At 49.7% G+C, this 12,765-nt stretch overlaps 1 protein-coding gene across 2 annotated transcripts in view; it reads left to right on the top strand.

Moving 5' to 3' along the window:
- Window positions 1-12,765, top strand: part of MOCS1 (molybdenum cofactor synthesis 1) — a 60,451-nt gene that overhangs the window by 36,214 nt on the left and 11,472 nt on the right. For both annotated transcript variants that reach the window (XM_074989807.1, XM_074989808.1), the window contains exons 5-9: window positions 344-405; window positions 687-798; window positions 1,996-2,108; window positions 2,826-2,936; window positions 10,918-11,038. In XM_074989807.1, coding sequence (XP_074845908.1) covers window positions 344-405; window positions 687-798; window positions 1,996-2,108; window positions 2,826-2,936; window positions 10,918-11,038 — 519 coding nt within the window. The remainder of the gene's footprint in view (window positions 1-343; window positions 406-686; window positions 799-1,995; window positions 2,109-2,825; window positions 2,937-10,917; window positions 11,039-12,765) is intronic.

Raw genomic sequence — 12,765 nt, 5'->3', positions numbered from 1 at the left:
TTGGGATAGAGCGATATCCAGAAAGAGCTGCCAGCATCTCAGAAATGCACCCATTTTCTCAATACATTTTTCAAGATAAGGAGCATGCTGTTTTGGCATCCATGTACACCTCAAAATAGTTTGTTTCAAAATCTGCTCAAAATAAGCTACACAATTGCATAGCTTATTTCGAAGTTAGGATGCTGTGTAGACATAGCCCACTGTGGTGAAACGGGGTCTTGATGGGCCAGGCTGAAGCACAGAGAAGTTAAGGGTGAGACTTTTGAAGGTATTAGGTTCTGTATAATGCTTACTAACTTCCTCATCTACCTTTTTAAAAGTCTGAATTCTCATTCCATTTTAGGTTTTCATAAAGTAATGGAAGGAATCCAGAAAGCCATCGAACTTGGGTACAACCCTGTTAAGGTAAGGTCATTTGATGCATAATGTCCTCAAATCCCATGTTTCAGTTTGACTTGATGCTTTGTCTTTTTGGTGTTTTTTTTCCTTCAGAGGTTGGCAAATTTTGTAATAAAGAAATTTCCCAGAAGCATCAAAGTGCCTTCCCAGGATGTGACAGGATCTCACTTCTTCACCTTGTGTGATTAGGTTGTTTTTAACCCTGAGCCTCTGCATTGAGATCTTAAGTGGGAGGCATGAGCATCAGGAATGCCAACCTGTGGTTTCAGTTATTTCTCTGCCTCCAGGTGAACTGTGTAGTGATGAGAGGCCTCAATGAGGATGAGCTGCTGGACTTTGTGGCACTCACGAAGAACCAGCCGCTCGATGTGCGGTTCATTGAGTACATGCCCTTCGATGGTGAGTACACCTGTAACTGCCAAGGCAGTTTTGCCTTCTCACAGGGGAGTGAATCTGGCTGACAAGTCTCTGCTTCTTTTCTGAAAAGTGATTGTGTTAACTGACTGCTACAGGATGCCTGAACCGTTACTTTAAACCTAAGAGAAGCTTAGTGTAAAGCAGCCCCTTTAGTTTTCACTGCCGTGTCTAAGGAAGCAATGCACGCAGATGGCAGGTCAGCGTGTAGTAGAGTTGTGTGCCCTGTGATGGCTAGGGTTGGAGGAAGGGTCTGGCTTGTTGCATGCTGGCATTGCCTTTCCTTTAAAGGAAATCTCACAGAAACAGAGTGGTGTCATGGTTCAAATATATTCTCCATCTGTGACAGTGCCTTACCTCCCTCCTGGCATCCATTTTCTATCACTGTAACTGTCCATGGAGTAGGCTATTACGCTCGTGGTGTGTTGAGACATGGGGTACCTCTACACTGCAAAGAAAAACCCATGATTGTCCAGTGCCGGCCAACTTGGGCTCAGGCTGAGGAACTGTTCCATCGTTGTGTAGATTACCTGAGCCAGAAAATCTACACTGCAGTGAAACAGTCCTTCAACCCAAGCTCCACGAGCCTGAAATGGTTGGTACTGGCTTCCAGAGGGATTTTCCTTGCTGTGTAGACGTTTCCATTATGCCCTTCTAGACTACAGGATTCTGGCCTCTTTGCTTCTCATGCTCCTTAAAGTATCAATATTGGTTTGTTTGGTGTTCTGGCGAGGAGAGGTTTTGGGAGGGTGAACCTTTCATGCTAACTCTTTCCAAACAGGCCCTCCATATCCCTCTTCCAATCATAGTTCTGAAAAACTGGGGCCAAGTCCACATGCTATCCCATTAAACAGTGCCAACACAAAGGCATAAGCCACAAATGTGTGCCAGAGATAGCAGACACAGAGCCCCCAGCCAAGACACGTGGCCACTTCATCAACACAGTTGGTCTGTGTCTCTCTCTTCAGATCCTGGCCCTTCTGGACAAGTCTAGGTTCATTGCATCCTCTTACCCAAAGAGACAAGGACTTCTAAACTTGTCTGACGTTGCTGTAGCCTAGAAGAGTCAATATGGACCTTCGCTGTTTGGGTGCTGAAAGAGGTGATTGAAATTGAGCTGACAGGACTTCCTATTCTTTCATAGTTAAAAATAGCTAAATATGTCCTGCTGTTCAAACCTAGGCAACAAGTGGAACTTCAGAAAGATGGTGAGCTATAAGGAGATGCTGGATACAGTCAGGCAGAGATGGCCTCACTTGGAGAAGCTGCCCTGTGAGGTGTCCAGCACAGCCAAGGTGGGTGCAGGCAAAGAACAGTAGGAAGGGAGACCCAGTGCTTCAGCAAAATGTGTAACAATTTGTGTTTGGAATGGCTGGAGTGAAGAGGGTTAGTATATGGCATAAGGCTCAAGAATCACGTATATAATGGTCCCAAGGTTATCAATCAAACTGCATTCCTGCAGCCTCAATGAGCAGTAGTCATTAACTTTACCAATGGAAACACCAGATATTTGGCTTAGGTGTGAGTGTCAGTGAGGTAGAGATGTTAAGGCTAATTTTTCTTTCTTTTTTTTTGGGGGGGGGCGGGGGTTGGTATTCCAAGCAAGGGTGTTCTGGTTGTGTTGCTCATGGTGGCTTCCAAGGTATCAGTAATACTAAACCCATATTCTCTAGCCATATCTTTATTCCCGTCTTATTCTTGATTCAGACGTGGGATCTAGCGGTGACAAGTCTTAATCTCTCCCTTAATTCTGTATGTAATAATTTAAAAAAAACAAAAAAACACAGGTACCCATTAAACTTATTAAAATGTAATATGTTTCTGATTTTTAAAAATCATTTTCATATAAAACAATTTTAGGTCTTTGCACAGGTGGTTGTCATTTCATGTTTAATTTTAGCCAACTTGATTCAAAAGAAGAATGTACCTAATTTAAATCACAAATCAATTAAAAATGTCAATAATAAATTTTATCCACCCTGATGCATTCTTCTGTCTTTGGGCTGCTTCAGGCTTACAAGGTACCAGATTTCCAGGGACAGATCAGCTTTATTACCTCCATGTCCGAGCACTTCTGTGGATCCTGCAACCGGCTGAGGATAACAGCAGATGGGAACCTCAAGGTAGGCAATGAAACAAGATGCCCTTCACTTACTTACGTCTCCAGTAGGGGATTGAATAACTTCTCTTAGGGTATGTCTGTGCTTTGGGGCTGGGTGGGAGGATGATGGACCACGATCGATCTTCCGGGGATTGAGTTTTGCCACGTGTCTGAAGATTCCTGATCTACACCAGGGAACAAAGTCGATCCTGATATGTCAATTCTATGTATGCTGATGGTATAGCTAGAATTGCAGAATTGACTGTGTTGCCTGGTGTAGACCAGCCTTACACAGAAAAGTGTTAGAGATGAAAGAGGCAATAGTGGAGTGGAGAGGGGACACAAAATGAGGATGACATTGAGAGGAAGGGAAGGGGGCAGTTGGGGGGGGCCAGGAGAAGGGGAGTTCAGATGCTGACTGTAGCTGTGCTGTAAACTGCAATGTAAAGAGAGGGATTGGTAGCCCAGGAACTGCTCCATTGTGTAGCACTCAGATTTGAAAGAATGATGTCAGTGTGAAATCTTGTCAGTTTTTAAAAAAAAAAAAAAAAAAGTTTTGTGGTCTGCTTGCCTGAGTCCCCCTGGTAATGTTTCTGGTTTTGTATTCACAGATTTTCCTCTCTGATTTAAAAAGAAAAAAAAAGTGTGTTCTCTGTTGACACACCAGGGACCCTGACTGCCCAGAGGTCAGAGTGACACACAGTGATTTCAAATGCAGAAAGTGAAGGGAGGGAAGGCATTGCCTTATTTTTTCCTTTAAACAATCTTGTGTTACTTGTGACAATAGAAAACTAAAACACTTTGACAGAAATAATGCATAAGTGGCCACAACAGGATCAAACCCACCCATTTTAAATGAGTGCTTTTCCACATGACTTTGATTCTTGTAGGTCAAGATCCATTCATCAATGTTCAGGGTCCTTTGCTGAGCAAAACAGTAGGTGTCCTAGAAGTTAGCTGGAGATGACGCAGTTGTACTGAAGCTACTTGCCTGGGAGCAAAGTGATCCCCTGAAAGGGATGGCAACTTTGTACTGCCATCATATCAGTCTCTGTGCATTCTCAGCAACTGCAATACACTTTAAAGTCAGCGCATTAGTTGTGGAACTTCTTAAAAAGTGTTCTGCTGGAATATTTGCTTCCTGGATTCTCCCTGGGAAACACATCGGGCATCTCTCAGCCCTGCCAAGGTGCAAGAAGACCATACAACAGTAGGAGAGATGAAGGGAGGAAATAAACCTCATGACGTCTCTGCCAGCTTGCTGTGTTTCCAGGTGGTCCCATTCTATATAATCCTAAACTCAATAGCTGGTTTGTAGCTTTAAGAGTACTACAGTTAGTGCTATTTGATGTTCAGGTAAGCTGCTGCAGAAAGGGATCCTATTGGTTTCACAGCCAATCACAAATCTATTTAAAAATGTAAACATTGTTGACTTTTATCCACTCTGAGTTATTCGTGGAGCCTGTTCTGAGTTAAATTCTCTGCCTTGCATGTCACTGACTCTGGTTATTCAGTGGTCAGTTGTCCAGGCCCAGTACTGCAATGACTTTCTAGTTGTACAGCCCATCCTATATAAATCTTTTCCATGCCACTGTTTAAATGCTTGAAATTCCCATAAGAAATGCTCATCCTTCTAAATGACCTTGGAGAGCTGGGTACTGTAGAGCTGGCTTCTGACATATCCATTCAAAGGCCAGTGTCTGCCATTTAGCTTTTTGAAGGATGTGGAACTGCAGGTTCTTCTACGAGTGTCCCCATGGGTGCTCCACAATAGGTGTCGGGCTCGCCCGGCGCTGCAGATCAGAAACTTTCCAGCAGTTTCTCCTGGATTGCGCATGCGCCGGCGCGCACCGCTCCCTTGCGCGTCCCCGGCCACGTGCGCAATCCGGTCCCCGCCAGTTCCTTCTCAACCGCCATCGGCTGCAGACGGAATCCGCTCAGGCTATGGCCAGAGTCAGACTAGATAGAGTTTTTACGTGTAAATTGTTGCTTTTCTTTGCAAAAAAAGAAAAGAGAGAAAGCAAGAGAGTAAAAAAAAAAAAAAAATAATAATAAAAAGAGAGAGAGGAGCGGAGAAGACGTGTGGACATGAAGGCCAGTAGGCCTCCCGCTGCTGCAGGCTGGTGTCCGCGACGGGTAAACAGGCACGAATTAAGTGCTAAGTGCCCTATTAACAGCAAAAAGACTCAGCGCGATGTCCTCTTCAGGCTTTAAAAAGTGAGAGTCCTGCCACGAAGCTATGCCGGCCTCCGATGGGCATAGCGAATGCATTCGGTGCCTGGGGGAATCACACGTTACCCAGAAGTGTTCCCACTGTGCTAAGCTCACAGCCAGGGCCAGGAAAGACAGAGAAATGCGGCTGAAAATGCTCCTGTTTGATAAGGCTCTCCAGCCTGACTTGCCGGAGAGGCCTCAACCAGAGGGACCCCCTGGGCTCCACAAAAGGAAGGCGGCTTCCCTCACCCCCTCGATGCAGAAACGGAGGAAGCTCTCTCCAGCCTGATCCCTGCCGGCAGTCTCAGCGAGCGGGACAGGCGGAGCACACAGCCCCCAGCCGCATACTCAAACAAGTGGCAGCGCAGCAGCGCATGTGGCAGAGGCTGAGCCTCCGATTACCAAACAGCCGGCACACGCAGCACTCAGAGCGGCGGCCAGGCAAGCGCCAGAACCGGCGGCACCAACCCCTGCGGCGCCAGCGGTGCAGGGCCAACAGGCACAGAGCCTGCCGGCACTGGAGGACGTTATCCACGCGGCACCGCAACTGAGCAGGCCAAGCACGGTGCCGACAGTGGGGCCGAGATCACCGGCACGGGAGGGGAAAGGCGAGAGCAAAAACCCAGCACCGCAGCCCTTCTCCAGACAGGGCTGCAATGCTGCTATCAACAAGCCCTTCCCTTATGCTGCACACGCCACCCAGAAGATCTGGGTCTCCACCAGCCTATCCAGAGCCTCCTTCTCCGTTCCTCCAACCAACGTCACCATGGCTTGGGCCACCTTCGCCCTTTCTGGGATTGGATCCCTTGGAGTACTATCACAAACCAGCTTCACCGTTATCTGAATCGTCGCGGAGATCTCGCTCTCCCAGACATCGGGGGTACGCACCCCGAGAGTGGTCCAGGTCTCCATCCCCGGACCCGTGCCCGTGCTGCCATGGTCATTCTTATCATGCTGGACACAGACACCCCAGGCATACACCTAGGGGCAGGTCCCCCCCGGCCATCCAATACCCCCGTGGCCACTCCCGGCCGGGGATGGAAACACAGCTATCTCAAGGGGAGTTAATTGTAGAACCCCGAGACTTTCCTTTGCTAGCCTCCAGTGAGCGGGTGTACCATCGGCCGCAAGAACCTGAGAGTTCGAGGGAGGTTTACCCTAGTGGTTCCTCCTCGTCCTCCCCGATGAGGCCACGGCCCCCGGGGACGTTGCTCCCCCTGGACAACCTCAAACAGTTTCAGGAGATGTTTAAAAGGGTGGCTTTCATGCAAGGCATCCAAACGGCAGAGGCACGGGAGAAAGATCACAAACTCCTGAAAAATTTGAGACCCCCCGGCTTCGTCCAAAATCGCTATCCCGCTCGACGAAGCCATTATGGAGTCAACCACTACCATATGGCAGACCCCAGCCTCCGCTCCGCCTATGAACAAGAGAGTGGATATGAAGTACTTCGTCCCGGCGAAGGGCATGGAGTTCCTCTTTAGTCACCCACAACCAAACTCACTGGTGGTAGAATCGTCTCAGCAGAGATCAAAGACTTCTCAGTACAAATCGGGGGGTTCAGACAAAGATGCCAAGAAGCTAGAGCTGTTTGACAGGAAGGTATATTCCTCCTCCACCCTGCTATTGAGAATGGCAAACTATGCAGCACATCTAGCGAACCATAATTTTGATAATTACTCCAGGCTTACTTCTCTCATGGATTCGCTTCCGGGAGATAAGAAGCCGGTGCTAAAGGCGATTGTGCAAGAGGGCTACGCGCTTCGAGGACGGGAGTCCAGATCGCCCTGGACGTGGCGGACACGGCGGCACGCTCAACGGCTACAGCGGTGGTCATGCGTAGAGAATCCTGGCTCCAGACATCGGGTATCCTGAGGGTTCTGCAGGCGAAGATTGTGGATCTTCCCTTTGACACACAGAAGTTGTTTGCAGACTCAACCGACTCGGTCCTCCACTCCAGTAAGGACTCCAGAGCTACACTTAGAACCCTGGGTATTTATACCCCTCCATATAGGAAGAAAAAGTATTACCCTCAGCAAAGACAATACCTGTACCAACCACAGCGTGCTCAGTACCAACGGGGCTACGACCAAGGGCGACATCAACAGCAGCAACAGTATAGAACTCCCAGGCGACGTCCTCAACAAAGCCGCGCATCCTCGGGGCAGGCCCAAAGGCAACAAGTTTGACGGGCAGGTCGAGGGCTGCACTATCACTACCATCGCGCAATGCCATTCCCAGCTAATGTTCCATCATCGCCTCCGACCGTTCCACCCCCAATGGCAAAAGATCACCGCAGACAAATGGGTACTGGAGATCATAGCCACGGGTTACGCGATCCCCTTCCAGTCGCTCCCACCGCCGAAACCTCCGCCCAGACCCCACCTCAGGGACACTTCCCACGAGGCGAGACTCAAACAGGAGGTGGACCATCTTATGTTCATAGGGGCGGTGGAAAGAGTGCCGGAGCAATTCCAGGGGAAAGACTTTTATTCACGCTACTTCCTTACAGAGAAGAAAACAGGAGGCTGGAGGCCCATCTTAGATCTTCGGGGCCTCAACTGGTACTTGCGCAAACAACGTTTTCGGATGATCACAGTCGCCTCCATACTCACGGCACTGGACGATGGAGATTGATTTGCAGCCCTCGACTTACAAGATGCTTACTTTCATATAACGATCCACCCAGCGCACAGGAGCTTCCTCCGTTTTATGGTCGGCAAGGAGCATTTCCAGTACAAGGTTCTTCCGTTCGGCCTCTCCTCGGCCCCCAGAATCTTTACCAAAACCCTGGCAGTGGTGTCAGCCTACCTGCACAGACGGGGGGTATTTTATATTCCCATACCTGGACGACTGCCTATTGAAAGGGGCCTCGAAGGCAGAGGTCCTACGCATGATACGCGTAACAGCAGACACGTTTTCTTTGCTGGGCCTAGTCATCAACCTCGCGAAATCAAAGACCGACCCCACACAAGACATAGAGTTTATAGGGGCACGTATAAACTCTATTACAGCAAGGGTGTATCTACCCGACACCCGCTTTCACGCCATCAGTTCGCTGGTGCAAGTCATTACATGCAGCCCCATGATGCCGGTCTTAACGTGCTTGCAGCTACTAGGCCACATGGCAGCAGCGACGTTTGTGGTGCAGAATGCCAGATTGCATATGCTCAGCCTACAACATTGGCTGGCGAGCGTCTACAAGCTGGCATCCCACACTGTCCACAGGGTGGTGTCGCCCACGACAGAGGTGCGCAGATCCCTGCAGTGGTGGGTAAACTCGAAGAACCTGCTAACAGGGGTACCCTTTCACCAACCACAAATCTCTATTTTTCTTACTACCGATGCTTCCCACATAGGGTGGGGAGCACACATTGGCGACAAGGTGACGCAAGGACTATGGTCCCCTGCGGAACAGTCACTGCACATAAATATACGGGAGCTCAGAGCAGTGTTCAACGCCTGCAAACACTTTCGAGACCACATATAGGGCAAAGTAGTCGGGATCAATACAGACAATACCTCCACCATGTTTTATATAAATCGACAAGGAGGAGCCCGATCCCGTGCCCTATGTGCGGAAGCAGTCCGACTGTGGAACTGGTGCATCGCCAACAATATAATGTTGAAAGCCTCGTATTTGCCGGGCGCTCACAACGTGAAAGCAGACCAGCTGAGCAGGCGCTTCGCACTCACGCACGAATGGCAGATCCGCTCCGATCTGCTATGACCGATCTTTCACACATGGGGGTTTCCCCAGATCGACCTGTTTGCCACTCAGCACAACAAGAAGTGCCCCCAGTACTGCTCCAGGGCAGGATTGGGGCGGGGGTCCCTGGGGGATGCATTCACGATTTCATGGAAGGGCCCCCTACTTTACGCATTTCCCCCCACAGTGCTCATCCACAAGGTCTTGCAGAAAGCCAGAAGGGAGAGAGCCCGCATGATTCTAGTAGTCCCAACGTGGGATCGACAGCAATGGTTCCCCTTGCTCCTGCCCATGTCGGACCGCCCACCGCTCCCCCTTCCGGTGGCGCTGGACCTACTCACGCAGGCCCAGGGGTCCATAGTGCACCCACACCCCCAAGGTCTGCGCCTACAAGCATGGCTAATCCATGGCTCAGCTCTCTAGAAAGCACATGTACGGAGGGAGTACAACAAGTCCTGGAAAGGACCTCCACCAGGAAGACCTACAAGCAGAAATGGACTCAATTCACTGCATGGTGTTCCACCAAGCAGTTGGCTCCCCTTGACGTTCCTATACCTGTAATACTAGAATACTTATTGGACCTCAAGAGGGGCGGGCTTTCCCTATCCTCGCTAAAAGTCCACCTCGCCGCTATATCTGCTTTTCGGCATGCAGAGGAGGGGCCCACGGTATTTGCCCATCCTATTGTTACCAGGTTCCTGAAGGGGCTGGTAAACCTGTACCCCCGCCCCTCAGAAACCGCTTCCACCATCATGGAGCTTGGACTTGGTGCTCAGCACGCTAACGGGTCCACCTTTTGAACCATTAGCCACAGTTCCCCTACGTCTCCTTACGATAAAAACAACCTTCCTCCTTGCAATTACGTCAGCTCGCAGGGTGAGTGAGCTCGCAGCAGTTATGGCAACGCCGCCCTGCACAGTATTCTCAAAGGAGGCGGTAACTTTACGGCTGCACCCAGCCTTTGTTCTGAAAGTTTCTTCAGAGTTCCACCTTAACGAACCCATAGTTTTACGCTCGTTTTACCCGAAGCCTCACAGCTCCAGCAAGGAGGCACGCCTGTATCTCCTGGACGTGAGGAGGGCGTTGGCCTTCTACATAGACAGAACTGAGTCCTTCCGGAAAACGGACAGACTTCTAGTCTCTCTCGTTCCCAGGTCAAAAGGAGAGGGTCTCTCTTCACAGCGAATCTCGAAGCACATTGTGTCCTGTATAAAAATGTGCTACGAACTTCGAAAGACTCCTTTGCTGGCCCCGCCTAGGGCTCACTCCACCAGGGCGGTGGCAGCGTCAACAGCCTTTTTCAAGGGCATCGCGTTAAAAGACATCCGTAGAGCGGTGACCTGGTCATCCTATGACACCTTCGCCAAACATTATGCACTACATCGGGTATACCAAGAGGACACCCGTCTGTTGACAGCAGTCCTTTTGGGGGCAAGCTGCACATAAACCGATTACCCACCTCCTTACTTGGGTTACTGCTGGGTAGTCACCTATTGTGGAGCACCCACGGGGACACTCGTAGAAGAAAGAGAAGTTACTCACTGTAGTAACGATGGTTCTTCGAGATGTGTCCCCGTGGGTGCTCCACCACCCGCCCATCCTCCCCGCTTCAGATCTCTGTTTAGTGTTTTTCAGGAGCATCCGAGGTGGTTGGTCAAGGAACTGGCGGGGACCGGATCGCGCACGTGGCCGGGGACGTGCAAGGGAGCGGTGCACACCGGCGCATGCGCAATCCAGGAGAAACTGCTGGAAAGTTTCCGATCTGCGGCACCGGGCGAGCCCGACACCTATTGTGGAGCACCCACGGGGACACATCTCGAAGAACCATTGTTACTACGGTGAGTAACTTCTCTTTCCCCAGTCTGCTGAGACCTTCAGAGCTGCAAGGGGCTATGCAAAGATAAGACCACAGAGACCCAAGCACAGTGCCTGGGAAGTGAATGCTTCTTTCTTATTATTTGAATGTACACCTCACTGAGTTTTTTGACACAGGATGCTGACATTGGTTGTAGTAGAAACTGTTACCTGGCTGTTTTTATTCACCTTGTCTCCTCTCTGACCTCCCCTTGGTTTATTGCAGGTGTGCTTATTTGGGAACTCAGAAGTGTCCTTGAGGGATCACCTACGATCCGGTGCTTCAGAGGAGGAATTGGTTCAAATCATAGGCGCAGCAGTGGACAGGAAAAAGAAACAGCATGCTGGTATGTTCATTGTATCAAGTATTAATGAGGGGCTAGGAGAAACAGTATCCTCTCCTAAAGTGAGGTGGATGACTCTCAACTCTCAGTAGCAGGAAGGGAAGCGCTACTTTGTGGGATTACAGTGACTCAGGAGAGGACACCATGAGATTCTCATTTGATTAGGAGCATTACATGCCACTGGTCTCAGTGAGGCCAACCTCAATGTTCCATGGTGTGTCTGGAGTTTGAATACTTCTCTGAAGCTTTCTTGCCCTCTTCTTGGCTGTCTTGTTACTGTGTGGACATCTGGTGTCTCAGCAGGGTTCTAAATAGGACTCACACTATGGCTGTAAATGAGTACCCTCCTCGCAGGTACCCCTTTGAGGCTTTGAAGGAGCCCTGCAAGTGGTCCCTCAGCTCAGCTTCCCTCTTGAGTAACCCAAACCACCTCTACTTCAGGCTCAATGTAAACACTACTTCTGCTGGGAAGCCAGTGTATTCAAACAGCACAATCCATAACAATAGTCCTAAAACACAGTCCTTATGACCCCACTGCACACAGTCTTTGTTTTCACTATCCCTCAATGTCTTCTCCAGGCTCCTTATCTGTCCTCCTCAGTCCCTCTGTCTGGGCAACCACCCCAGGCCTGCCTTCCAGGAGGCACCCCTACTCTTCCCTGCAGGAAGCCCCATGGCCTCTCTGTATCCTTACCAGGGTGCATACCTCACTGTTCCTTAGGGTCCAGTGGCTAAATCCATCTGCTGCTCTCCTTTCCTTTAGTCCTCTCTGGCTCAGAATCAGCAGGCAACTCCCTGTGCTGTTGCTCCTGCTTTTAGCCCTTTGGCTTATGCATGTGAGCCAGCAAGCAGCTCTTGCTCTTCAGCCTTATTTCAGGAGAACCACTTCTGTGTCTCTGGCAGCTTATCTCTTGCCCCTTTCCTCTCTGGTTATTACCATCCCTCACAGCAGCCCTGTAATTTGCAGTCAACCTACTGTCTTGTTCCACTTCGTAGCAGTCAGTGAGATCCACCTTTTTCTCATTAGAATTAGGGTACCAGAGGTAGGCTGCTGATCCATCTCATCCAGTGGTAGGCACCCTGCAAACTAGGACCGTGCGCACTGGGGTGATGATAACTGTCCTAAAGCACAGACCTTGTGGACTATGTTGTTGTAATACACTGGCTTCCAGTGGAGGTGTTTAAGTAGAGCCTGAAGAGGCCTACTGGGGTTTTGTGCGGCATAACGAGACTTTTTGTTTACTGTTGCTTAGACCCGGGGTTGCTAGATTGTGCTGGTTTCCATCTGCGTAATTTTCCTGCTGGTATTACTACAGTGACATGCATGTAAAGCAAGGGCATGTGAAATGAAGCACTGAGATGGAGAGCCACTCATGCAGCCCATTCTCTAGCCTAGATTGCCACCGCTGACCCAGTCCAATATCTTGCTTCTGTTGGTGACCAGTGCTGCTTCTTCAGAGCATGCTGAGAGACATTGTGAAGGCGCAGCAGATCCTACAGCACTGCCCCGGAGATGGGGAGCAGTTTCATAACCCCTGTGGTGATACATTTACACCCTGATGGTAGAGATGAGATTATTCTTATCTGAGCTGGCATGCTTGCGAATGAGCATGCTCACAAATTTTCTCTAGCTGCCTTTGAAAGCTCGGCTGCAGTATGGAGCTGACCTCCTGTGGAGTGAATCCTAGACACTGATGCTATGACTAGAGGACACATTGCCTCTTTTGTTC

This window comes from Carettochelys insculpta, chromosome 3, assembly GCF_033958435.1.
Source record: "Carettochelys insculpta isolate YL-2023 chromosome 3, ASM3395843v1, whole genome shotgun sequence".
NCBI lineage: Eukaryota > Metazoa > Chordata > Testudines > Carettochelyidae > Carettochelys > Carettochelys insculpta.
The sequence above is the reverse complement of the archived record's forward strand: the minus strand, read 5'-3'. Positions and strand labels throughout refer to the sequence as shown.